The sequence below is a fragment of the Rhinoderma darwinii genome, chromosome 5 (genome assembly GCF_050947455.1).
Source record: "Rhinoderma darwinii isolate aRhiDar2 chromosome 5, aRhiDar2.hap1, whole genome shotgun sequence".
Taxonomy (NCBI): Eukaryota; Metazoa; Chordata; class Amphibia; order Anura; family Rhinodermatidae; genus Rhinoderma; species Rhinoderma darwinii.
Window position 1 is genome coordinate 25,060,398 of NC_134691.1, and position 27,235 is coordinate 25,087,632.

General features: G+C 46.6%; 1 protein-coding gene across 1 annotated transcript in view; it reads left to right on the plus strand.

Annotated features, from left to right (window-relative positions):
• The first annotated feature begins 16,369 nt into the window (after positions 1 to 16,369).
• FAM91A1 (family with sequence similarity 91 member A1) overlaps positions 16,370 to 27,235 on the plus strand; it is a 55,934-nt gene continuing 45,068 nt past the window's right edge. The window contains exons 1-5 of the mRNA XM_075825772.1: positions 16,370 to 16,627; positions 17,795 to 17,879; positions 22,852 to 23,003; positions 24,776 to 24,833; positions 25,503 to 25,570. Of these exons, the coding sequence (XP_075681887.1) occupies positions 16,556 to 16,627; positions 17,795 to 17,879; positions 22,852 to 23,003; positions 24,776 to 24,833; positions 25,503 to 25,570 (435 nt within the window). The 5' untranslated portion in view covers positions 16,370 to 16,555. The remainder of the gene's footprint in view (positions 16,628 to 17,794; positions 17,880 to 22,851; positions 23,004 to 24,775; positions 24,834 to 25,502; positions 25,571 to 27,235) is intronic.

The window sequence follows — 27,235 nt, forward strand, 5'->3', positions numbered from 1 at the left end:
CATATAGCCTGATGTACCCGCACATATTACATATACCCTGATGTACTCCGCACAGATTACATATACCCTGATGTACTCCGCACAGATTACATATACCCTGATGTACTCCGCACAGTTTATATATACACAGATGTACTCCACACAGATTAAATATAGCCTGATGTACTCCTCACAGATTACATATACCCTGATGTACTTCGCACAGCTTACATATACCCTGATGTACTCCGCACAGATTACATATACCCTGATGTACTCCGCACAGTTTACATATACCCTGATGTACTCCGCACAGATTACATATACCCTGATGTACTCCTCACAGCTTACATATACCCTGATGTACTCCGCACATATTACATATACCCTGATGTACTCCTCACAGCTTACATATACCCTGATGTACTTTGCACAGTTTACATATACCCTGATGTACTCCGCCCAGCTTACATATGCCCTGATGTACTCCGCCCATATTACATATACCCTGATGTACTCCGCCCAGCTTATATATACAGAGATGTACTCCGCACAGCTTACATATAGCCTGATGTACTCCTCACAGTTTACATATAGCCTGATGTACCCACACATATTACATATACCCTGATGTACTCCGCACAGATTACATATACCCTGATGTACTCCGCACAGCTTATATATACACAGATGTACTCCGCACATATTACATATACCCTGATGTACTCCGCACAGATTACATATACCCTGATGTACTCTGCCCAGTTTATATATACCCTGATGTACTCCGCACAGATCACATATACCCTGATGTCCTGCGCACAGTTTACATATACCCTGATGTACTCCGCCCAGCTTACATATACCCTGATATACTCCACACAGATTACATATACCCTGATGTACTCCTCACATATTACATATACCCCGATGTACTCCTCACAGTTTACATATCCTGATGTACTCCACACAGATTACATATACCCTGATGTACTCCGCACAGATTACATATACCCTGATGTACTCCGCACAGATTACATATACCCTGATGTACTCCTCGCATATTACATATACCCTGATGTACTCCTCACAGTTTACATATATCCTGATGTACTCCGCACAGATTACATATACTCTGATGTACTCCTCACAGCTTACATATACCCTGATGTACTCCTCACAGTTTACATATACCCTGATGTACTCCGCACAGTTTACATATACCCTAATGTACTCCGCACAGATTACATATACCCTGATGTACTCCGCACAGATTACATATACCCTGATGTACTCCGCACATATTACATATACCCTGATGCACTCTGCACATATTACATATACCCTGATGTACTCTGCACAGCTTACATATACCCTGATGTACTCCGCACATATTACATATACCCTGATGTACTCCGCACAGATTACATATACCCTGATGTACTCTGCACAGCTTACATATACCCTGATGTACTCCGCCCAGCTTACATATGCCCTGATGTACTCCGCACAGCTTACATATACCCCTGATGTACTCCGCACAGTTTACATATACCCTGATGTACTCCTCACAGATTACATATAATAAATCCAAGAAAATATGATCGACTAAAGCACATGAGATATATAGAGAAATATACAAAAAAATTTATTGACATAAAAACATGAAACAATTAAAACTGGAACAGGGAATGAGTCACTCAATAAAAAGACATCAAACCGATCACGCACCGGATGTAAATATTACGTCAGTATGTAAGTAGTATACATGTTGTTGAAACAGCACGAGAGAATTGCAGACACTGAAGCGCCTAGGGAGAGTGTCAGGGACTGCAAGGGGTTAAGAAAGGATGGAACGGTTTAAAATAATGCCCAGGATCAGGATTGGTCAACAAGGGGTAAGAGGGGCGTGGTTAAGAAGATATAAGGCAGGGGTTTGGAGCAGGAAGCCCTCTTACCTTCAAGCTGCAGTGGAAGAAACACCTTTGCTGCTGCTGTGGAGATTCAGAGCGTGGTCTTTCAAGAAGATGGCAGAAGAACTGTTGCGGAAGGTGGCACAGCGGGTAGCGTCAGAGGGACCTGCCTGGCTGGAATCCCTGTTGGAGGAAGGAGAGAAGCGAGGATCTGAGCGGGGCACGGAACAGTCGGGAGCGGCTACCCGAGGTAGGCCGCAGCGCGTTACACGCCCTCCGGTTCGACTGAGCCCTAGCCCCGTTGCTATGAGGGGTGCTGTGACTGCTGCACAGTCATGCGGTGGTCCCAGCAGGTCCCCTAGGCCTATGTCGACGGGTGCTTCGTCGGTCGACATAGTGCCCCCCTCCCCCCCGCCCACTCGTCGCGCTGGCGTCCTTCCCCATGGCGGTAAGAGGGCGGCTGTTAAACCGGCACGGGCACGGTACAACCCGCCTCGAGCTGCTGATGCGGGCGCGGAGGCAGCGGTCGACTATCGTGACAGTGGGGTGAATATGGCTGACTCGGGTAACTGGTCCGACATGGTCGCTTACCATGCGGCATGTTCACAGGAGCTGGGACTTGCTTCCGGTGCCTGTGTGCAGCCGGGGTCGGCGCCATCTTTCCCCGTGCTGTTCTCTACGCAGCCTGAATTCGCGGCCGGGGGAACAGGGGCGGGACGTCCTGGCAGGCGCAGTGCGGCCAGGACACAAGATGGCGGCTCACGAAAAAAAAGAAGATGGCGGCGGGTTCGGGGAAGCGGGCGGTGAGCAAGCAGCCCAGCCAGGGGGCGGGGGCTTCTGCGGTGCCTGTCGCTTCTCCACCCCGGTCCCCCCCGGGCCCCTGTCAGCATGGGTCAAGGCCAGGGGGGGAGTGTGCTAGGAAAGATAGGGTTGAGGGTGTTTTGGACTCTATTTGCCCTTCTCCTGCCTTGTCATCTTTTTCTCCTGCAGGTCCAAGAAGGGAGCGTTCCAGGCGAGGGAGGAAACGCCGGGCTGGAGGACATCGCCGGCACGGCCATCATAGACGTCGCAGTTCAGGTGACGAGAAGAGGCGTGGTCGGCGGTATTCCTCGTCTTCCAGCGATGGATTCTCCTCCTCGTCGGCGACGACGTCCGCATCATCGGGATCGTGGAGGAGGTCGTCGAGGAGATCATGACGGCCGCAGAGACGCAGTCGACGCCGGGAGGTGCAGCGCTTGTCGGTGGATCAGGAGCAGCTGTCCCAGGTTGTCCCTCCCGCCGGGCCGGTGGAGGAGGTGCAGGCCGTGGTTCCAGTGCCGCGGCAAGTGGCTGAAGGACCCTCTGGAGTCGGTGGGACCTCTGGGAGCGGTGAGTCGGCCTGCGGTGACGCATGGCTTAATAAATCTAATGCAGCGGGTGCGGATTTGATTTCTGTTTTAAAAGCCGTGGTGGCTGGGTTAAAAGTGAATGAGGGAACGTCGTGTCCCTCGGTGCCACCAGAGGGAGCTATGCCCCCGTCTGAGAAAGAGAATGCTTTAGCTAGTTTGACGTTTAGAGATTCATTGTTTTGTGGAGTCGCTCCTCTCGGGACTCATTTGTCAGCTGAGATCAAGGACAAGATTTGGAGGAATGAATTTGTGGATATTTGGTCCTTGGTCTCGGTGGAGCAGGTGACTGTCGACAAGGAGCGGGGTTTTGAGAGAGGGTCAGATAGGAAAGCGAAAGTAGCAAAAACATTTGGCAACTGGGTACAGTGTTACGCTACACTGGCTCATGTTATTTGCCAACGCTATCCTGGGAAAGGGGCCGAGTTGTTTGTCTATTTTGACACAATTTTCAGCGTCCACAGGCTGCACGGTGGTGCGGCCTGGTGGCGATATGATGAAGAATTTCGGCGTCGTTTGGCTTTGTCGCCTGATATTAGTTGGGCGACGAAGGCAACGGATGTGTGGTTGCAGCTTATCTTAGCGCAAGGGAGCAGGCAACAACGCCCCTTTCCCAGTGCGGCCGCAGCGCCGGGCCCCGCCCCTGGAGTTGCGGCCGCTAGGCCCACGGGTGCCTGTTGGCTCTACAACGAGGGCCACTGTCGTTTCCTTGCCACGTGCAAATTCCGACATGAATGCTCCATCTGTGGGGGCGCTCATGCGGCGCTCCGGTGTTTCCGGAGAGGTAAGCAGCCGGTTAAGGCACCTCCTTCCGGCACAGCGGAGAACGCCGGTGAACGTGCTCGAGATGGGCCCATGGTTAGAGCGGTACCACAGGAGGCGGGAAGCAGAGGTGCTCACTAGCGGGTTTTCGTTTGGTTTTGAGATTCCTTTTGAATATTCTGCGACATTGTCATTGGCTGACAATTTGAAGTCGATCAATGAGAATGTGGGCATTGCGCGGCTAAAATTGGCAAAAGAAGTGGAATTAGGGAGAATGGCAAGTCCATTCAGTGAGCCGCCGTATACGAATCTGCGAGTTTCCCCCCTTGGTTTAGTTCCAAAGAAGGAACGAGGAAAGTTTAGGCTGATTCATCACCTTTCCTTTCCTCGCGGTGGTTCTGTTAACGACGGTATTTCTAGGGCGGAGGCGGCGGTTTCGTATACGTCTTTCGATGTTGCAGTAAGGCTGGTACAGGCGGCTGGACAGGGGGCGTTGTTAGCTAAATCGGATATTGAAGCGGCTTTTCGTTTGCTGCCGGTTCATCCGGAATGTTTTCACCTGCTGGGTTGTTGTTTAGACAAAGGGTTTTACGTGGATATGTGCCTTCCCATGGGTTGTTCAATATCATGCAGTTATTTTGAGATGTTTGCGTCATTTTTAGAATGGGTAGTTCGTTTGGAGTCTGGTTGTGACTCGGTTATTCATTATCTGGATGATTTTCTTTTTGTGGGCCCGGGGGGCTCTGGGTTGTGCAGCACGTTGCTGAGAGTGTTTCGACAGGTGATGTCGCGTTTCGGTGTACCTATTTCCGAAGATAAGACGGAAGGTCCTGTTACTGTTTTGTCATTTTTGGGTATCGAAATAGATAGCGAGCGGATGATTTTTCGCTTGCCCGATGATAAATTGGCAAGGCTAGTGACGCAAGTTGACCAGGTCATGGGGTCGAAAAAAGTGACGTTAAAACAGTTACAGTCGTTAATGGGATTGCTGGTGTTTGCTTGTCGTATAATTCCAATGGGTCGTGTTTTTTCTAGGCGTTTGTCTTTAGCCACTAGAGGTATCTCGAAGCCAAATCATTTTATCCGGGTAACTTCTTGTATGAAGAAGGATTTGTTTGTCTGGCATTCTTTTTTGAGTTCGTTTAATGGGAGGTCGGTGTGTCAGGAAGCTGAGTTGTCTAATGTAGACTTGGAATTGTTTACGGATGCAGCCGGAAGTGATGGTTTTGGAGCAATTTTGGGCCGAAGTTGGTGTAGATCCCCTTGGCCTTTGCATTGGGGTGATTTGGGAGTTTTACGTAATTTGACGCTATTGGAATTGTTTCCTATTATAGTTGCAATAGAGTTGTGGGGTAACGCAATGGTGAATAAGAGGATTGTATTTTGGACAGACAACATGGCGGTGGTGCATGCGGTGAACGGGTTGTCGTCTAGTTCGTTGCCGGTATTAGCTTTATTAAGAAGGTTGGTTTGAAGTGTTTGCGTTTGAATGTGTGGTTTTGTGCGAAACATGTTCCGGGTGTCCATAATGTGATGGCTGATGCTTTGTCTCGTTCACAGGTGTCCCGGTTTCGGGAATTGCACCCGGCAGCTTTGGCAGAAGGGGTGTCCCCCCCCCTTCACTTATGGGCCCTGGTCGAGGACAACTTATGAGGCTGTTGAGGGGTTCGGTGGTACCGGCGACTTGGAAGAGTCATTGCAGAGCGTGGGATCGGTGGTTGGAGATTGCGGGGAATAACTTCCCATCACAGGATGGTTGTCACCTGGATGTCACGTTAGCAAGTTTGTTACAAATACGTCAGGAAGGGGGTAGTGCGGCCACGGCGAGCAAGTTTTTAGCAGGGGTGGCCTTTATGTTAAAATTGTGGGGATACAGGGATGTTACAAAAGAATTTGTGGTTCGGCAGTCTTTAAAAGGGTGGAAAAAAGAGGCGTGTTCCAGGGACACGAGGCGGCCAGTATCTTTTTCGCTTTTGGCTCGGCTCCTAGCCGTTTTATGTTTTGTGTGTCGGGATGAGTATGAAGTGTCCTTGTTCGGCGCGGCGTTTTCTTTGGCTTTCTTTGCCGCATTGCGGGTTAGTGAACTGGTTCCGCACAGAGTAAGTGCAAGCGGTGGTCTTCTCGGATCGGATGTAGTAACGTTGGGAGATTCTCTCAGGGTCTGTGTGCGGAGGTCAAAGACTGATATGGTAGGGAGGGGGGCTTGGCTGTCGATTGGGAGGATTGGGGGGCAGTATTGCCCGGTAAAATGGGTCCAGGAATTCGTGTTGGTCCGAGTGCCCGGGGATCAATTCTTGATCCATCAGGATGGATCCGCAATGTCGCGTTTTCAATTCGAGGCGATTTTTAAGGCCGGTTTGAAGTACCTAGGTTTGCCACCGGGCGAGTTTGGTACACATTCGTTTAGGATAGGTGCGGCAACGGAGGCGGATGCCTTGGGCCTGGATTCAGCGGCTATCATAAGTCTGGGTAGATGGCGTTCTAATAGCTATAAGTCATATGTGCGACCTGATTTGGTTTTAAAAACTGTGTAAGCTGGAATTTTTCATAGAAAAATGTCGTCCCCTCATCCCCCCCCCCCTCACCCCTGTTTTCCTTCCTTGTTAGATGGAGTGATATGTTAATCCTGCCTGTTTCTTCATTTGACCGGAATGTAGCTTAATTTCTTTGTTAGGGTCGCGGCGCCCCCAGGTGTGGATCTTGGGGCATTCGTATGTGCATTGGGCAGCGGTTCGAGCGGGTCGAAGGCCATTAGGTCCGAATTTGGGCCTCGCACAGGCCGACGTCCATTGGAGAGGTGTCCGGGGATTACGGTGGGTGCAGTTACTGCCAGAAGTAGTGGCAGTTACAAGGCACACGTACGGACCTGTTGTCCTGATCATACATGCGGGTGGAAATGATATCGGCCAAGTGAAAATGGCTGAGTTATTGTCATTTATACGGACTGATTTGGCGCGTTTTCAGGATCTGTTCGCCCGTTGCGTGATAGTTTGGTCCGAAATAGTGGCGCGTACGGTGTGGCGAGGAGCGAGGAATATGACAGCGTTGGAGAGAGTGCGCAGGCTAATCAATGTGCGGGTGTCGCGGTTCATTCGCTCTATAGGGGGGATTGGGTTGCGACACCAATCCCTGGAGGGGGATAATGCAGATCTGCTGGCGCCGGATGGAGTGCATCTGAATGATATCGGGCTCGATATCTTTTTATTGGATCTCTTGGATGGTGCCGAGAGAGGGTTGGCGTTGCTTGGTGGGGGTGGTCGGGGGACTGAGTAGGTTTCTCAGTTCCCCCTTCTTGGCGGAAAGTACGGCAGATGAAGACGGAGGTAGCACCCTACATGCCTGATGGAGATAGGGAGCATCGGCATTTCAGGAGGAGAGAAAAATAAATATATATATATGTCTTCATGCCGATGTTTGTAAATAAGAATAAAGCTGTGGCCACTTCCACATTTCCATAAAGAAGGTGTTGGTGTGTTAATTCAAAGAAGGATGGTTAAGGTCCTGGGCAGGTAAAGTGGATAATGGGTCCTTGCAGTCTTGCAGACACTGAAGCGCCTAGGGAGAGTGTCAGGGACTGCAAGGGGTTAAGAAAGGATGGAACGGTTTAAAATAATGCCCAGGATCAGGATTGGTCAACAAGGGGTAAGAGGGGCGTGGTTAAGAAGATATAAGGCAGGGGTTTGGAGCAGGAAGCCCTCTTACCTTCAAGCTGCAGTGGAAGAAACACCCGCCCTCCCTCCCCTGGTGGTTTTGGTTTTGTTTTGGAGAATTTTTTCTACGGTTATATATTCTTGTTCTGGCGTTTTTCTGGTTTTTTCGTAGATGTCACAGCTGGCGGAAAGTACGGCAGATGAAGACGGAGGTAGCACCCTACATGCCTGATGGAGACAGGGAGCATCGGCATTTCAGGAGGAGAGAGAAATAAATATATATATATGTCTTCATGTTTGTAAATAAGAATAAAGCTGTGGCCACTTCCACATTTCCATAAAGAAGGTGTTGGTGTGTTAATTCAAAGAAGGATGGTTAAGGTCCTGGGCAGGTAAAGTGGATAATGGGTCCTTGCAGTCTTATATATATGCTCATGCAAGCCTGTGTCTAATGGAGCCGAAGTAGGTTACAACAAGAAAAAATCCAATGGAATCCAACAAATGTATGCCATCTAGCACACCTATGTCAAAGCATGTGACACCAATTACGTGTAAGTACATAGTTGCAATGGTTGTCTGGATACACATGGAGGGCTAACAAGGGCCGTGGCCCATGATATGGATGTTGAAGGATCAGCACTAGAGTGTCAAGTGGGCAATGTACATGGGCTCACAAAAATGCCAGAGACAAGGCAAAAAAACTTCAAATGCAGCTGTCTAACAAGAAGGAGATATGAAACATACCAGTGGACATGATGGGGGCGTGAAAGAGATGTCTGGACCCGATGCGCGTTTCGGCAACTGCCTTCGTCCAGCTTACATATACCCTGATGTACTCCGCCCAGCTTAGATATATCCTGATGTACTCCGCCCAGTTTACATATTCCCTGATGTACTCCGCACAGCTTACATATACCCTGATGTACTCCGCCCAGATTACACATACCCTGATGTACTCCGCACAGCTTACATATAGCCTGATGTACTCCGCCCAGCTCACATATGCCCCCACATTATAAGATAAAATACCACTAAAACACCAAGCAAAATCTGCGCTTCAAAAGCCAAATGGTGGTCCAACTGGACCTGGCAGTGTGCCGAAACGGCAATTTATGACCACATATGGGGTATTACTGTATTCTGGAAAACCCGCTTAACAATTTATGGGATGTGTGTCTACGGTGGTACAAGCTGGGCACAACACATTGGGCACTGAAATGGCATATCTGTGGAAAACAGCAATTTTCAATCTGCAACATCTATTGTTTACTCATTTTTGCAAAACACTTGTGCGGACAAAATGCTCACTACACCCCTAGATAAATTCTTTGAGGGATCTAGTTTCCAAAATGGGGTAATTTATCAGGGGTACCACTGTACTGGTACTATAGCTCAATGCAACATGGTGTCAAAAAATGAATCTTATAAAATCTCCACTCCAAATAGTAAATGACGCTCCTTCCCTTTAGAGCCTTGCTGTGTGTCAAAATAGCAGTTTATGACCACGTGTGGGGTATTTCCCTACTCTGAAGAAGTTGCTTTACAAATGTTATTGTGCTATTTCTCCTTTATTTGTTGAGAAAATGAAAAATTTTGAACTAATGCTGCGTCTTATTGGAAAATAATGTAATTTTTCATTTTCACTGCCCATTTCTAATAAAATATATAAGACACCTGTGGGGTCAAAATGCTCACTACACCCCTAGATGAATTCCTCAATGGGTGTAGTTTGCCAAATGGAGTCACTTTTTTTCCACTGTACTGGTACCTTAGGAGCTTTACAAATGCGACATGGTGCAGAGAAATCAAACCAGCAAAATCTGTACTCCAAAAGCTAAATGGCGTGCTTTCCCTTCCGAGTCCTGCCGCTTCCCCAAACAGCAATTTATGACCACATGTTGGGTATTTCCGTACTCTGGAGAAGTTGCTTTACAAATGTTGGGGTGCTTTTCATCATTTATTTGTAGAAAAAAAAAAATTTGAGGTAACGCTACATCTTATTGGAAAATAATGTGATTTTTTTTATTTTCACTGCCAAATTCTAATGAAATCTATGAAACACCTGTGGGGTCAAAATGCTCACTACACCCCTAGATTAATTCCTCAATGGGTGTAGTTTGCCAAATGGAGTCAATTTTGGGTAGTTTCCACTGTACTGCTACCTAAGGGGCTTTGCAAAAGCGACATGGCACAGAAAAACCAATCCAGCAAAATCTGCTCTCCAAAAGCCAAATGGCACTCCTTCCCTTCTGAGCCCTGATGTGTATTCATACAGTACTTTATTACCACATATGCGGTATTTCCGTACTCTGGAGAAGTTGCTTTACAAATGTTATGGTGATTTCTCTCCTTTATTTGATGAGAAAATGAAACATTTTTACCTAAAGCTATGTCTTAGTGGAAAAAAAATTAATTTTTCATGTTTACTGCCCAATTCTAATGAAATCTATGAAACACCTGGGGGGTCAAAATGCTCACTACACCCCTAGTTGAATTCCCCTAGGGGTGTAGTTTCCTAAATGGAGTCACTTTGGGGGGTTTCCACTGTACTGGTACCTTAGGAGCTTTACAATTGCGACATGGTTCAGAGAAATGAATCCAGCAAAATCAGCGCTCCAAAAGCTAAATGGCGTGCCTTCTCTTCCGAGTCCTGCCGCTTGCCCAAACAGCAGTTTATGACCACATGTTTGGTATATCCGTATTCTGGAGAAGTTGCTTTACAAATGTTGGCATGCTTTTCCTCATTTATTTGTTGAAAAAATGAAAAATTTTCAGGTAAAGCTACATCTTATTGGAAAATAATGTAATTTTTCATTTTCACTGCCCAATTCTAATGAAATCTATGAAACACCTGTGGGGTCAAAATGCTCACTATACCCCTAGATGAATTCCTCAAGCGGTGTAGTTTCCAAAATGGGGTCTATTTTGGGGTGTTTCCTTTATTTTTACACCACAAGACCTCTTCTAACCTGACATGGTGCCTGAAATATAATTTAAGAAAAGGAAGGCCCAAAAATCCTCTAGGTGCTCATTTGCTTCTGGGGCTTTTGTTTCAGTCCAGTAGCACACTAGGGCCACATGTTGGAGATTTCTAAAAACTTCAGAATCAGGGCAATAAATATTCAGTTGTGTTTCTCTGGTAAAAACCTTCAGCATTACAGGACAAATTGATTAAAATGGAATTTCTGCAAAAAAAAATGAAATTTGCAAATTTCCCTTCCACTTTGCTTTAATTCCTGTGAAACGCATAAAGGGTTAAGAAACTTTCTAAATGCTGTTTTGAATACTTTAAGGGGTGCAGTTTTTAAAATGGGGTGATTTGTGGGGGTTCCTAATATATAATGCCCTCAAAGCCACTTCAAAACTGAACTGGTCCCTAAAAAGATAGGCTTTTGAAATTTTCTTGAAAATTTGAGAAATTGCTGCTAAACTTATAAGCCTTGTAACGTCCTAGAAAAATAAAAGGATGTTCAAAAAATGATGCCAATCTAAATTAGACATATGGGAAATGTTAGCTAGTAACTATTTTGTGTGGTATAACTATCTGTCTTACAAGCAGATAGATTTGAATTTAGAAAATGCTAATTTTTTGCAAATTTTCTCTAAATTTTGGTGTTTTTCACACAAAAATATTGAATATATCAACCAAATTTTTTCACTAACTTAAAGTTAAATATGTCACGAGAAAACAATCTCAGAATCGCTTGGATAGGTAAAAGCATTCCCAAGTTATTACTACATATAGTAACACACGTCAGATTTAAAAAATGAGGCTGTGTCATTTGGTCCAAAAGGGGCTGGGTCCTGAAGGGGTTAAAGATAAAATGTATTTTTGTTAGGAGAAAGTAATTTTTGTTCCAGGCTGTTGTGTATTACAGGGGGCCAAACTAGTGCCCCCCAGATAGAGTGCCCAACCTTATTATGTTGACCTGTAGTTTTGAACCCTGCTACATTACTTTCGCAGAGTCCAGAAAGGGGGGAATGGTGAAGGGACTGATCAGGTAAAATGTTGGTTTGTTTTGAATTAATTAATTTGGTTCCAGGAGATCTACAAAATGTGTAACAGACCATCCCCCTCCAGCAAATTTACACAAGAGGCTGAGGTCACTCACAGATGAGTCGTTACAGATTTAGGGGGGAAGGAGATGAAAATTATCTGAACATTGATAATTTTATGTAAAGATTTTAGTAATTATTATTTGTTTTTGTATTAATCAAGTATTTACAGAACCTGATAAAAGTGAGATTCTCAAAGTGTTCTGGATTATCAGATGAGTGTGGAGAAGTGTATAATATTTGTTTTTATTTATGAGAATGAAGACGCCACCCCTTTGAAATGTTCTATCTATATGTGACATGGGTTCTTAATGTAAATTTGTAATGTAGAAATACTTGATCATATACAGTATGTACAAGACAGGATACGAGGCACCAGGTAAATCATCCAGAAACCACTCTCACCTTCTCATTCATCTCAAGGAGCGGAGCTGGAGGTGCTCGCTGAGGCTGTAACCTGGCAGATGGTAAGACGGCCGACATTTACACTGACTCTAGGTACGCTTTTGGCATCGCTCACAATTATCGTCCCATTGGTAGTAGGAACTTTATTGGATCATCGGGTAAGCCAATTGAGAGAGCAAGAGAAGACAGAACTAACAACAAGGGTATATGCAGCCAGGTGTCAGTAAATTGACTTGTTCCTGGATACAATAACGCCACCACTAGGTTTGCAGTAGCCGGCATGATGTGCACACGGAATGATATAGGTAAAACAGCAAAGGTACCTATGAAAAGTGCAGCACGGCCAGATTACCCGTCCCAGCGACTGCAGAACATACAACTACCCGAGGTAGAAGTGTATGACAATGTGCTCGTGTGTGTAGACCTGTTCTCAGGGAGGCCTGAAGCCCGGCCGGTATCTTCCCCACTGCAGACGTTGTGCCTAGGGACAGGGGAACAGTGTTATCCCAAGTATTGAACTGGTGTTTGTACAATGATAAGATGTCAGCAGTTCTCCAGATGTTATTCCAAAGTTAGTTCGTTTAATAACGATATTCAAAAGGTGTTGTGGGAATATTAAATACTGAGGTTAAGTTTTATGTAAAGTTCAGGACCAGCCTTAGCATTGGACTATTGGAGGCGTCAGTGTTATGTTTGTGTAAATGAAAACTTCACAGTGCAAGTAGATTCCCATTTGAAAATATTTTTGTTGTGAAAGGAAAATTTTAGAGCAGAGAATTCTGTGCAGTATATATGTGTATGTATAGATATATAAAGAGAAGAAGAATCAGTTTGTATGTATCAGTTTTAGTTACTGCCCAGTGTGAACATTTAACATAAATCTGTCATTGTTAATGTTTTTCTTCAAATTAATTATCTGATTAAGATCTAATTGGTATGTCCCAGGCTTTACAGCTGTTGCTGCTAAATTCTGTTACAGCTGTTTGATTTGCCTACAGAACAGTCCTGGCAGACCGGTGCCAACCTTATCACACCCGCCTCCCACAAAGAGAACCGAACTTGAGAGGCCTTCCCAGGTAAAACAAACCAGAGTAGGGGGAGAAAAATTGGTTTGAGACACATGTCAGATAAACATGTGGAATCTGTGTATATTTTGGTGAGCTGGAGATGTTCCAGGTAATCAGCTGAGATCAAGGTACAAATCCTGCTGAAAAGTGTAACACCAAGTTTAAATACAATGTACCCAGTAACTTCACATATTCTAGGTGCCCTGTCCAGTGGAACAGAGAAGTTTTTCTTATATAAAGGTGTTTGTTTTATGTAGTTCAAGGGCCTGTCATTATTATTGTATGTACTTAGAGCAACTTTTATAGTGTATGCGGATGATGTTATCACCAGATTAGCATTTATTTTAACAATTGACAAGGTTTGGGTCCCCCAGCAAGTGCCAGTAAACATGAACTAGAAGACTTTTACTATGATGAACTCCATCACTGAGATGCGGCAGGCGCAGCCTGAGCCAGTACAACGCGTTTATCATGAACTGACGGCAGTGTTACAATTCTAAGCAGCCGTGCAGACAAGTAACTTGCCAGAGGAAGAGGACAGATACGGAGGGTTTGTGGTAGTCACAATAAAACTCCACCACTCCGTCTACGTGGGAACTCACCCCAGGCTCACAGCATGAGGTGCTATGTACAGCCCGGTGACGTATACTAAAAGAGACGGTGTGTCTGACAGATGAGAAGGACCAAACTAAGTCCTGATGACATCAGCGAAGTAAAGTAAAAGACCAAAGACCTGAGTGAATCCGTCAGCAGTATCAAGTGTTTTAATTAGTAAGTGACCAGGTGGAGGATAGTAATAAATCCCCCACTGGACACCACTGTGCAGTCTGACTCGAAAGAAGACAGAAGACAGGAGAAGAAGAGGACCATGATGTACAGGACTTGCAATGAACTGATGGGACCCAAAACCTGAGGGTGATAGCATGGGATTGGTGATAGCATTATATTATTAGTTGAGGCCCTATTGTTTATATTGTCTGAGGTTTATAATTATTATGTGTGTAAATATGCCACGGCGCTGCAAATTACAATCTGAGGATTTTTATGTGGAGGTGTGAGGTGAAGGTCACTGGTTGTTGTCACTCATATGTAAGAAGTACATGGCAGCAATGAGAGCCCGGAGGTTATGTTACCCCGGGGTCTTTAGGTTTGGGGAAGATGCTGCCCATGACCTGTTATATCTGCAGGGGTAAAAGTCCCATTAGGACAGTAAGTGACAGTGCGACAATTATTACCGTTATTAAAAATGTAGACTGGATTAATTATATATATTACAACCAGCAGCGGTTTGTAGATTATACCAAGACAACCATCCTGTATCCTGAGGAGAATAGGTAAAAGTTAGGACCACTCCAAAACCTTGGAAGTCCAGGTACAAAGGGGGGTTACTCATAAGGAGTAGCTAGTCTCAAGCTGGTGAAATAATCCAAAACCCCTACCCGCCTGGTTCGAGTGGTCAGTAGAAGGTTGCTAGGTAAGACTCAGGGATAGAGTAATATTATTTTTAGGGGGGACTGTCAGGGATCATTACCATGTATATTGTTTGCAAAAATACTATCCATATATATATATATATATATATATATATATATATTCAGTATATTACACAAAGATATTTAATCCATGGAACAATGGAGGCTGTACGAGGATCACGTCTATGGAGACACCGCCCCTGGAATGCAAGAGGAGTGTACAGAAGAGCTTACAGCTGAATAGAGCCAATGGGGCTTAAGCACGTCCCACTAGGGAGGAGTTTTTTCTGATTCTTTGTTCAATAAAGGTTTAGTCTTCACTTCCTACTTCACTGAGGGAGGATCTGTACCACCATTTGTCTGCCTGGTATACTTCTTCCACGCATGCCCTCAGTTTTCAATTTACAGAGGTGGTTATTCGGTGTGAAATAACAGGGAAAAGGAAGTTTGCCCTGACACTATAGGGAATTATACTATGTGGGCATTATACTGTGTGGGGGGCAGTATGGGGCATTATACTGTGTTGGGGGCACTATGGGACATTATACTGTGTGATTACAACTATAGGGCATTATACTATGTGGGCATTATACTGTGGGGGGGGGGGGGTGGGCTATGGGGCATTATGCTGTGTGGGCCATTATGGGGCATTATACTGTGTGGGGGCCAGTATGGGGGCATTATACTGTTTAAGGGGCACTATGGAGCATTATACTGTGTGAATACTACTAAAGGGCATTATACTATGTGGGCATTATAGTGTATGGGTAGCACTATGGGGCATTATACTGTGTGAGTACTTATAGGGCATTATACTATGTGGGCATTATACTGTGTGGGGGGCAATATGGGGAATTATACTATGTGGGGGGCTCTATGGGGTATTATACTTTGTGGGGGGCACTACGGGTCATTATACGGTGTGGTGGCATTATGGAGCATTATACTGTGTGGGGGAACTATGGGGGCATTATATTGTGGGGAGGATTTATGGGGGTATTATACTGTGCGAGGGGCACTATGGGGCATTATACTGTGTGGGGGGCAATATGGGGGCGTTATATGGTGGAGAGGATTTATGGTGGCATTACACTGTGGGGGGCACTATGGGGCATTACACTGTGGTGAGGCCTTTCGGGGGTATTATACTGTGGGGGCAGTTTGGGGGTATTGTACTGTGTGGGTTGAACTGAGTATGGGTAGGGATGGGCGGGGTTAGAGGTGTGGTTTAACGAGAAAAACAAATTGTAGCAATGCGCTACGTCGCCGCATTAGTTGTGCCTCATTACAATACTTGAAAGTTGGGAGGTATGTTTACACTATTTGTAATTCAAATGCTGTATTTTAGGGACATGTCCTCTATAAATGGGCAAGAAATAAGAGAAGACCGTAGACACTTTCCAGAATCTCCCTTTTAATGTCCCTTCTCAAAAATGTGCACGTTTGTGATAATAACATTGTCTCCAGCAGGGGTCTCTCTGGTTTGGCAATTTGATGATCATGATGATAATAAAAACACATAACATATACAGAAACATGCCGCCCTGATCATGATATAAATAGCTACAGAACAGCTGCAGAAACATGGCCGCCTCTGCATTTAGAGACGGTATAAAAAGTGAGAATTTGGCCTCTAGTGGAAGACATGATGACTGTCGTAAACGGTGAAATCGCCGCCTCTGTAGGAAGTGACGTCACGCTTGTCTCCCCGGCCGCTCACCAATGAGGAAGTAACTTCCTACGGAGAAGTTCTAGGTGATAGCGGGGACTAGAGAGCGATCACTGCTGACAGCTGCGAGACATGAGGCGGTAACGCGCTATGTACTGGCCGGGGGTCCGCTGAGAGGTGCGGTTATAGCTGGCGCCATGAATATTGACGTGGAGTTCCATATCCGACAGAACTATCCATGGGCCAAACTACCGGCCAATGTAAAGCAGGTAATGCCCGGGTCACCTGGTCACAGAGAAGTCAGTGGCACCCAGCACATGCCACCATGTTCTCCTTGAGCCACGTCCACCCTGCGCCACGTCCACCCTGCGCCGCTGCCACCCTGCACCACGTCCACCCTGTGCCATGTCCACCCTGCGCCGCTGCCACCCTGCACCACGTCCACCCTGTGCCATGTCCACCCTGCGCCACGTCCTCCCTGCGCCATGTCCACCCTGCACCACGTCCTCCCTGCCACCCTGCGCCACGTCCACCCTGCGCCACGTCCTCCCTGTGCCACGTCCACCCTGCCACCCTGCGCCACGTCCTCCCTGCGCCACGTCCACCCTGCGCCACGTCCTCCCTGCCACCCTGCGCCACGTCCTCCCTGCCACCGTGCGCCACGTCCACCCTGCCACCCTGCGCCACGTCCTCCTTGCGCCACGTCCTCCCTGCACCACGTCCTCCCTGCTACCCTGCGCCACGTCCTCCCTGCCACCGTGCGCCACGTCCACCCTGCGCCACGTCCTCCTTGCGCCACGTCCACCCTGCGCCACGTCCTCCCCGCCATCCTGTGCCACGTCCACCCTGCGCTACGTCCTCCCTGCCAGCCTGCGCCCCGTCCTCCCTGCGCCCCGTCCTCCCTGCCACCCTGCGCCCCGTCCTCCCTGCCACCCTGCGCCGTGTCCACCCTGCGCCGTGTCCTCTCATCTGCCTCCCTGCGGCATGTTCTCTCAACTCCTTGCGCGTGTCCTCCCTGCACCCCTCACAATGCTGCCATCTATCTATTGTATTGCTCTTTTACGTTGTGGGTCATCACCTCCCCCATCCAGGTGTCTCCCTGGTGATGTATCGGCTCGTCCTCGGGTGTACGGGGCAGTAATAACCGCTGCTATTCACAACTACTACACAGGGTTATACTGGAAGTGGCTCCTATCCGGTGACAAACCACTGCTGGAGCTCTAGTACACCCAAAAATACTGACTGACTGGCAGCAAGCACTACATGTCCCAGCATGCCCTGGGGGCCCCAATGTTGTAGCTCTCCAAAATAACGGTTCCACCCCCTCCTCCAGCAGGATAAACAACACGTAAACTTTTTCCACATTCCTGCCCGGTTTGGTATAAATATTATCCTCTGTCGTCTCCCGTAATTCCGGTAAATCTTCTTCTCCTTAGAGCCTCGGAAACTCACAAAAAGACTATGAGAAGCACGTCGTACTGTACAGCATCCGCAACCAGCTGAGATACCGCAATAACCTGGGTAAGGAACCAGCACCGTACACTGTACATTACTGTAGAGCAGCGGCCGGCAACCTATGCCACTACAACTCTCAGCATGCCCTGACCACCACCATCCCAGCTGTAGTCTTGGAGTATATAAGAACTTCATACACATCAATCGTAATAACTCCATGTGTGGCGATTTTTAAACTCCACGCGTTTCAATAGTTTTTCACAAACTATTTTGGTGAGGATTTTTGTTTTGTAACATTTTGAACACGCATTTTTTCCTGCCATTTTTTTTAGTCTTAGGGAGAAAAACGCCAGAATAATAACACCATACCCGGCATTTTGAAAGAAAAACCCAGCAAACTCCAAAAACACCACAAATTAAAACAGGCTTTTCTATGTGTTACTATGGACTTCAAAGTAACATCTGGCCACAGCATTTTTTACTTAAAACAAAAAAAAAAATACAGTGAAAAATGCTGTATGAGAATCCAGCCTTACAATGGTCTTATAGGTTTAACCCTCCACAACGATTGTTCATTTTCTCGAAGTGCCCCCTAGTCGTGAGATGCCGATGACCCCCGAATTGTTCCTGATTGTATTACTATGCCCACACTAGAGATTTGTGCCAACCACACAGTGGTGCCACCCTGTAGATATTCAACTGTACAAAGTTCATACAGATGTGAATGCAGAATAGTGATACCATCAACACAGAAGATCTCATATTGTACCCACCGCACCAAATTATCCATAACACCATGTCCAAACATAGGCATGACCACCATAAATGTGCCCACAGAGTACTGACTCCTACAGCAATGCCCATACGAATGTGCCAAGAGCAGTGCCCCTATAATACAGCACAGATCTGCAATGTGGACCTGCCCTGCTCTCTACTCTAGAAGGAACTTATAACAGCAGCCACTCGGATGTCACTCCCTTCCTGTGCCAGTGTGAGCTGGAGGAGCCCATCGGACACAAGTGATCTGATCTCTAGCAGGGCAGAGGTATGGCATTCTGGACAATTGTTTGTCATGGGGATGAAGAGTCAGGAGCGGAAGGAAAGATGCCCACGAGCCTTGTGTGGCCTCCGCTGACCTATTATATGGGTGATGGGGGACATATGATGTTTTTATTTTTTTAATATTCAAGAATTACATACAATTTTTTTTATTTTAAATTAAACCCCATACTCGTATCTCTTCTTCTACTTTATATTGATGGGGAAGTGAACACTTTCCTGTAGAAGGTTGTGGTATTTCCTGTTGGTTATGCCTCAGCCTCCTTCCCAGCGCAGCGGTGTGCCCTACTCGGGGGGCGGTCGGCGCAGCGGTGTGCCCTACTCGGGGGGCGGTCGGCGCAGCGGTGTGCCCTACTCGGGGGCGGTCGGCGCAGCGGTGTGCCCTACTCGGGGGGGGGGCGGTCGGCGCAGCGGTGTGCCCTACTCGGGGGGCGGTCGGCGCAGCGGTGTGCCCTACTCGGGGGCGGTCGGCGCAGCGGTGTGCCCTACTCGGGGGGCGGTCGGCGCAGCGGTGTGCCCTACTCGGGGGGCGGTCGGCGCAGCGGTGTGCCCTACTCGGGGGGCGGTCGGCGCAGCGGTGTGCCCTACTCGGGGGGCGGTCGGCGCAGCGGTGTGCCCTACTCGGGGGGCGGTCGGCGCAGCGGTGTGCCCTACTCGGGGGGCGGTCGGCGCAGCGGTCTGCCGTGGTCGGTGCAGCGGTCGGTCTCCTGGCCTTATTCGTAATATGTTCTATTCTTCGCTGGAGCTGAACTTTTCTAATTGAAATCGATTGAGCTTGGGAAAAAAAATTCTGTAGTTTTTGCAATAATGTCTCTATGAACAGGGAAACAGATGCCACACCGATGGATTTATCCATAATGGTGACCTCGCGCTGCTAGTGTATCCAGGAGATCGCTGGCAGGAGTGTGACTGACACACATCCCTGATTCCGCCATAACTGGCAGGAGAGAAGAGATCTCAGATCGCGGCAGTTAACCCTGTCATTGCTGCAATTGCCAGGAGAGGAGGTCCCCCTACGTCTGGCATCCCCTTGGAGACCGCCTGGGTCCTGTCTGCTCTGATTTCTTATTAGGGCCTAATAAAATATGCCAGGGAAAGAAAAATAATAACGAAAAGAATGTCACCAAACACATTTTTGAATCAAAATATTACATATTTATTTTTTTATACGAGAACTCGTGCAACTCCAGAGAATGACGACATGGAAGACCAAAAAAAACCTATTGGGGACTTTGGTGTACGGTGACAATGTCTGCACAGCGCCGTGGAATATATCGGCGCTATATAAACCATAGGAAGCTGACCTCTACTTACATATTAGGAGTGTTTGATAATCCAGCACCTGTCTGGTTTATTGGAATTTTGCTGGATTTGGCAATTTCTGGTAATGGAGGTTCTGATCAGCTATTTCTCAGGGGTCTGCTCTATAAAGAGGGGTTGTCCACACCAGATTTATGAAGGGTACACCGTTCTGCATTAGATCTTAACAGTCAACACATTCAATGGCAAACCCTGTAGGACTGCGGGCGCGCTACACTGGCCAACTCATAGCCTGGAAGATCCTGGTCTCTTGTAAGTGAAGCCCCAATTTGCTGGCCCTTTTCACAATATATTTGGGAATTAATTAAAGGACCACTCTACTTTACTACCCATATTTAACAGTTTTCACATTTTTAGATCTTAAAGGGGTTTTCCCATCTTAGATATTTATGGCAAGTTGAGTTCACCATAAACAAGTTGACACTTGCAGACATTGCAGCTGTTTTGGAGGAAGCTGTCGACCTCCGTCATGTGCTCAGAAGTCCTACACCCAATATCCTCCAGGCATAAAGTCAGATTATGAAGATAGAACTGAAATGTCAACCCCTTATTGACCAGGCCCGAACGGCCGGCTACATTTTTATTTGTTTCAGCATCAATAACTAAAGTTTTTTTTTTTTTTTTTTTTTTCTTACATTGATGTGGCTTTATGGGGCATTGTTTTATGTGGGAGAAGTTTTGTTTTTTTGCGCAGTTTGGAGGGTAGAAATAAATGACTCTGTATGTTGTCCTTTTATTTTTGCGGTGTGAATATAGAAAAAAGTGTTTTTTGTTTTTTTTATACCGTGCATGTTTTACCTGTTAAATTTATCCTTGGGGTTATTACGCTTGTGTAGATGTTTTTGTTTTTATGAAATGTATGGGCATAAAATATATTTTATGCTAAATAATGAACTTTTACTTATTCTTTTTTACAAAAAAAAATCATCCCCCCTAATGGGATAACTTTTTTTTATTTACAACTTTATTTCTTATATTAGCATACTCCTATTTGCTAATGCGTAGTACCTTGTCACTGTGACACATATTGTGCCCTAACAGCAGGCATACAGAACAGACAGTCCTGGGGTCCTTTCTACCGTAGGTCCTTAGTTCTGACTGTTGAGGGTTCCCCTAGTCTCGATGGCATCACTGGGTTTCTGATGGTGTGATCAAAACTGGGAGTCCCCTTTGATCAGGCCACGGTTCCATGGCGATCAAACAGCTCGGATCGGAAGATCCTCCGATCCCAGTGTATTCAGGAGGCTGCTGTAAGTACAGGAGCTGTTCGTAACAGAATGCGTTCTCATAAGGCTTTTCTATAGCGACGCCAAAAGACCTTGCTCTGGACCTGCACTGCACGGGGTCAAAAAAACAGTGGGCGGTTGGGAATGGGTTAAACCGGCTCCAACGCTTGATGGCAGAAAAGCAGCATTTACATTGGCTTTGATAAAGTAATTATTATTATTTTTTTTTTTTTACATACAAGAGTCTTCTCTCCTCGTGGTCTTGCGTCCCCTCATCCCTGCGAGGTTCAGCCCTTTTAGCTGCCACAACAGTTTTTACACTTTTGACACGCACGCATAAAACCTGTAAAATGTTAAAAATTCACGTTCTGGCACCATAACCATATATTACACGAAATTAGACGCCTTACACGTTGTAAATTGACCATCCAGAACATTAAATACATGGGCGCCTTCGTGGAATTCTGCATCAAAGCGTAACATTGTGTAAAAAAGTACATAAAAATCATGTGTGGCTGAAAAATCTGATCCAAGCAGAGCCGAAGGCGCAGGATACATCCAAAAAATAAACCTTATCATACAAGTCTACACCACAAATAGTCACACAAATCTCCATGATCCAGATGGCTGAAAACGTCCAAGTCAGTCAACATGTCCTGATCAGGCAGATTACATGTTCAACTGCTCATCTTCTCACCCCTGTAGTAGAAACTCCAACCCCCTCCATCTAAATGTGACCATCAGAGAGCACACATCCTCTCATTGGTAAGAGGACTGTTCACAAGAAGTTCCAGTATCCCTCCACCCCAGTTCAGAATATAAGGGTTCTGTACATTCACGGCCATCTGTCCTATATATAAGGGGTAGAGCTTAGATCCGATTGGTTTTATATTAAAGCCCTGATGATACCAGGCTGAAAGCTCTAGGTGCAATATTCAGGATGCAGCATTCAATTTGTTTGGAAGCAAGATGAAAACTTTTAATACTTGGTTCTGTGTCTGTGGAGGGAGGAGGGAGCTACAAGTGAGAGCAGGAAGGAAGATCATCCCCAGTACAGCCTCCAGTGAACCCAGGGGGGAGAATATAGGAACTATTTTTTTTTTGTAATCACCCTTTTTACTAGGCAGATATCTGCGCCCTGTCACATTTAGAAAAAATGTATGCATTTTCTACACAACACAACATTTTGATTGAAAATTGCATGACGGTGCCTATAAATGTATAGTGCTGAGCGACTTTTTCACAACGTGAGAATTGTATGGGTGTGTAATATGAAAAAAAACATTTTTTTAAATCTTATAATTTAGGTTTTATTTGTGAATGTCAAAATGTAAAAATCAGTAGTCCTGGAAGCAAGGAAATGTGGTGGTAATATTTTTGCACCCCTCTGTACACCTGCCCATTAGCTAATGATATATTTATTATGTTTGCAGTGAAACATGTGAAAAAAGATGAGCGCAAATACTATGAGGAACTCCTGAAATACAGCAGGGAGCATCTGATGCTGTACCCGTACCACCTGTCCGATATCATGGTGAAAGGACTCCGGATAACCCCCTTCTCCTACTATGTCGGAATAATGGAGGTGAGAAGCATGGAGGAGGGGGATTTGTCATGTCTTGTAGTGGCTACCTGTCTCGCAATGATTAACATGAGGTAGACGGATTGCTGTCAGTCTACACATGAAGCTTACAGTCTTAGGCCTCGTGCACACGACAGTGCCCGTAATCACGGTTCCATGATTACGGGCACGGCTGGTGGCAGCGGGCAGCCATCCACATTTTCAGCCCTCTCTCCTCCCTCCCTCTCTCTCCCTCCCCCTCTGTCTCCCTACCCCCTCCCCCTCTCTCTCCCTCCCCCTCTCTCTCCTCCCTCCCCCTCTCTCTCTCCTCCCTCCCCCTCTCTCTCTCCTCCCTCCCCCTCTCTCCTCCCTCCCCCTCTCTCTCTCCTCCCTCCCCCTCTCTCTCTCCTCCCTCCCCCTCTCTCTCTCCTCCCTCCCCCTCTCTCTCTCCTCCCTCCCCCTCTCTCTCTCCTCCCTCCCCCTCTCTCTCTCCTCCCTCCCCCTCTCTCTCCTCCCTCCCCCTCTCTCTCCTCCCTCCTCCTCTCTCTCCTCCCTCCTCCTCTCTCTCCTCCCTCCCCCTCTCTCTCTCCTCCCTCCCCCTCTCTCTCTCCTCCCTCCCCTCTCTCTCCTCCCTCCCCTCTCTCTCCTCCCTCCCTCTCTCTCCTCCCTCCCTCTCTCTCCTCCCTCCCCCCTCTCTCTCCTCCCTCCCCCCTCTCTCCTCCCTCCCCCTCTCTCTCTCCTCCCTCCCCTCTCTCCTCCTCCCTCCCCTCTCTCCTCCCTCCCTCTCTCTCCTCCCTCCCTCTCTCTCCTCCCTCCCCCCTCTCCTCCCTCCCCCTCTCTCCTCCCTCCCCCTCTCTCCTCCCTCCCCCTCTCTCCTCCCTCCCCCTCTCTCCTCCCTCCCCCTCTCCTCCCTCCCCCTCTCTCCTCCCTCCTCTCTCCTCTCTCCTCTCTCCTCTCTCCTCTCTCCTCTCTCCTCTCTCCTCTCTCCTCTCTCCTCTCTCCTCTCTCCTCTCTCCTCTCTCCTCTCTCCTCTCTCCTCTCTCCTCTCTCCTCTCTCCTCTCTCCTCTCTCCTCTCTCCTCTCTCCTCTCTCCTCTCTCCTCTCTCCTCTCTCCTCTCTCCTCTCTCCTCTCTCCTCTCTCCTCTCTCCTCTCTCCTCTCTCCTCTCTCCTCTCTCCTCTCTCCTCTCTCCTCTCTCCTCTCTCCTCTCTCCTCTCTCCTCTCTCCTCTCTCCTCTCTCCTCTCTCCTCTCTCCTCTCTCCTCTCTCCTCTCTCCTCTCTCTCCCCACACCAGTGGCGCTTTTCTTGGAAGAAATTATTTTATTTTACTGAAAAAGGTATTGCAGTTTCAGCAAGTTAACAATGATTCATCTTATGTTGACATCCTACTTTATCAATTCTTCATGACATTCAAAATCACTGCTTGCTGTCATTCAACAGGAACCTTCTTTGTTCTCTTCCAGTGAATACAAACCTGTCCTGGTCATGTGATGGTTATAAGACACCGCTCTGATAACTGTACTGTAACGAGTCAGGCACCTGTGTGCCCATCACATGACCAGGACAGATTTATATCCACTGGACATAAACCATGAAGGTTCCTGTTGAATGACAGCAAACGGAGTTCTTGAAAGCCGTGAGCTATTGATATAGAAAGTATAAGGGAAAATGTTTTAACTTTTCATTATATTCTGAATAACCTTTTATTTTCTGCATCCAGAATACTCGTGAAATGTCTTCTGTATACTGGTTCCCTGTAGCCCATATTTCTGAATATTTTATAATTTTCTTTCATAGGATATTATGAACAGTGAGAAGAGTTATGATTCCCTGCCGAACTTTACCGCCGCCGACTGTGAGTATAACCATTTATTCTAATGGGGACCTAAAAGAACAGGGGCCCAATGACTCCCCTATCGCTGTGATATCCTTATAGCGTGTTAGTGGTTGGTACCGTTACACTCGCCAAACTGCCCCCCCACCCCAAAGTGCCAGGGGCTGAAATAAAATGCAGTGTCCGGTCACATGGTATATCACATGATCCCACCCAGCCAGTCAGCAGCTCTGAAAGTCTGTGACATTCACCCAAAATAACGCGACGCAGATGTTTATTATGGTCACGGATTCCACTCTGAAAAGCCGCAGAATTGCTTCATTAAACTACACCGGGGTCAATCTGCATCAGAAATCAGAGTTTCAGCCACGGATTATCTTCAAAATCCACGTGACCATGTAAACGTGCCCTTACACTGACCAGTATAAGGGCATCACGCTAATGGTCTAATTTACAGATGCTCGTTCTTGACTGCCGATCCATATAATTCTTCCCAACTACGGACTGCCCCCCCCCCCATTAAAACAAATGTTGGGGTCCCTGCCGCCAGGCCCCCCCACCGATCTAACACTTATCACCAAGCTCGTGGATAGGTGATGCATTTAAATGCCCCTTTGAAGCCTTCGAAGAGGATACAATAATAATATATAAAAAAAACACTTCATATTTACATCTGTTCTTCTTTTGAAGGCCTAAGACTCCTCGGTATAGGAAGGAACCAGTACATTGATCTGATGAACCAGTGTCGATCATCTAAGGTAAGAGTTGTCTATATTGTCCAGGTCCTCAGTGTCGTCTTTGTGGGGTCCTCAGTGTGGGGCTTGGCTGGTGGAAGTACAAGCTATAAGAAGGGCTTCATCCTACAAAACTACATTGTAGGGGAAATTAATCAGAGGTTATGCAGTCCCATGTAAATAACAATTCTATTAAATCTTTAAGTAAAACCTATTGTATCAGGGGTTATAAAAACATGTGGGGCTCCTTTAGCGGTGTGAGGAACTACAGTTCTCTATGGGGCTCCAAGCCTGTTAAGTATAAAGGGATGTCCAAATTTTATGTAAATAAAGCTTAATCATCATATAATTAAAATTTCTGGGACTTTCTAACATACCTTGTTCTCTAGTTCCTCACTCTTCTCAAGATCTCTGCTTCCAGCCAGTGAATGGGCGCATTAGTGTTTACATTCAGGGACTAAAATATTCTGCTGACCTAGTTCTTCTTACGGCTAAGTTTTTCTTCCCGTGTTTCTAGTCTCGGTAACCCTCTGTGGACTAAGCAGTCTGTGCTCCAGACTGATATATTTCACCGACCCAGGTGAAAATGTATCAGAGATTTGTACATCTGATGTATTTGACGCTCAGGATTGCGTAGACAGGATACAATTGCAGCAAGCTCTCAGCTGTGAAAAGAATAGTCTGTACGGATCTACAGGAATGTTTCATTTCACTGACAGCAAACAGAGCTCTTCAAATTGTGCGAAATTAAGACGCAAGGGATATTAGAAATGTGCATACGGTTTCACTGTACTTTACGTTTTTATTGGCACATAGCGATCACACTTCTGTCACAGCTGCGGACAAGCGGAGTTACTGATGGCGGCAGAGAGGGAGCTCCGACTCTCTGCGTCTATCTTGGGTACGCCTCTATTAGGACACCTATTTTGATTCCCCCTCTGCCTCCTTCCTCACCCCCGCCCTTCATAGCCGCTTTCTGTAATAGTCCATCCAAAATATTTTAGTATGAGCACTCCCGGGCAATTTGTTTACAACCCATAGAACCCAGTTCCTATTCCTTGGCTAGGAGAGAATAGACATTCCGCTTCTCTGTAATCCCATGTGGAATTTTTTTACTGATTTACACATTACATTTATGAATTAAATTCTCAAACCCGGGTGTTAGACTGTATAGACTTAGTGAATTTACTCCACTTAAAGGGAACGTGTCGGCAGGTTTGGGCCCTGTCGGCAGGTTTGGGCCCTGTCGGCAGGTTTGGGTGACTCCTCTAGCAGTGTCCTGATTGGACGCTAAAGCTGTAGCTGTACCGCTTAGTTTTTTAACGCTTTACTCTGAAAGCCGAGCGAGTACACCGCTCCAAGGAAAGCCGATCAAAAACTTATCGGCACAGCGCTCACTGGAGTGCTTCTTCCACTTCCTATTAGCGATCGGTGGGGGTCTCCGCGCTCGGAACCCCACCAATCAAAGCTTCTGACATGTCACTATGACATGTTAAAAGCTTATATCCAAGAAAAAGAGACTGGAAGCAGCACTCAGCAAAAAAATGTGAATTTATTCACCCAACATAGCAACGTTTCACTTCCTCCATGGAAGCATTTTCAAGCAATGAATGAAAACCACACATTGACATATATAGACAGAGCCACAGCCCAATTAACAGGTGTAATGAATCGTAGTAGTTATACAAT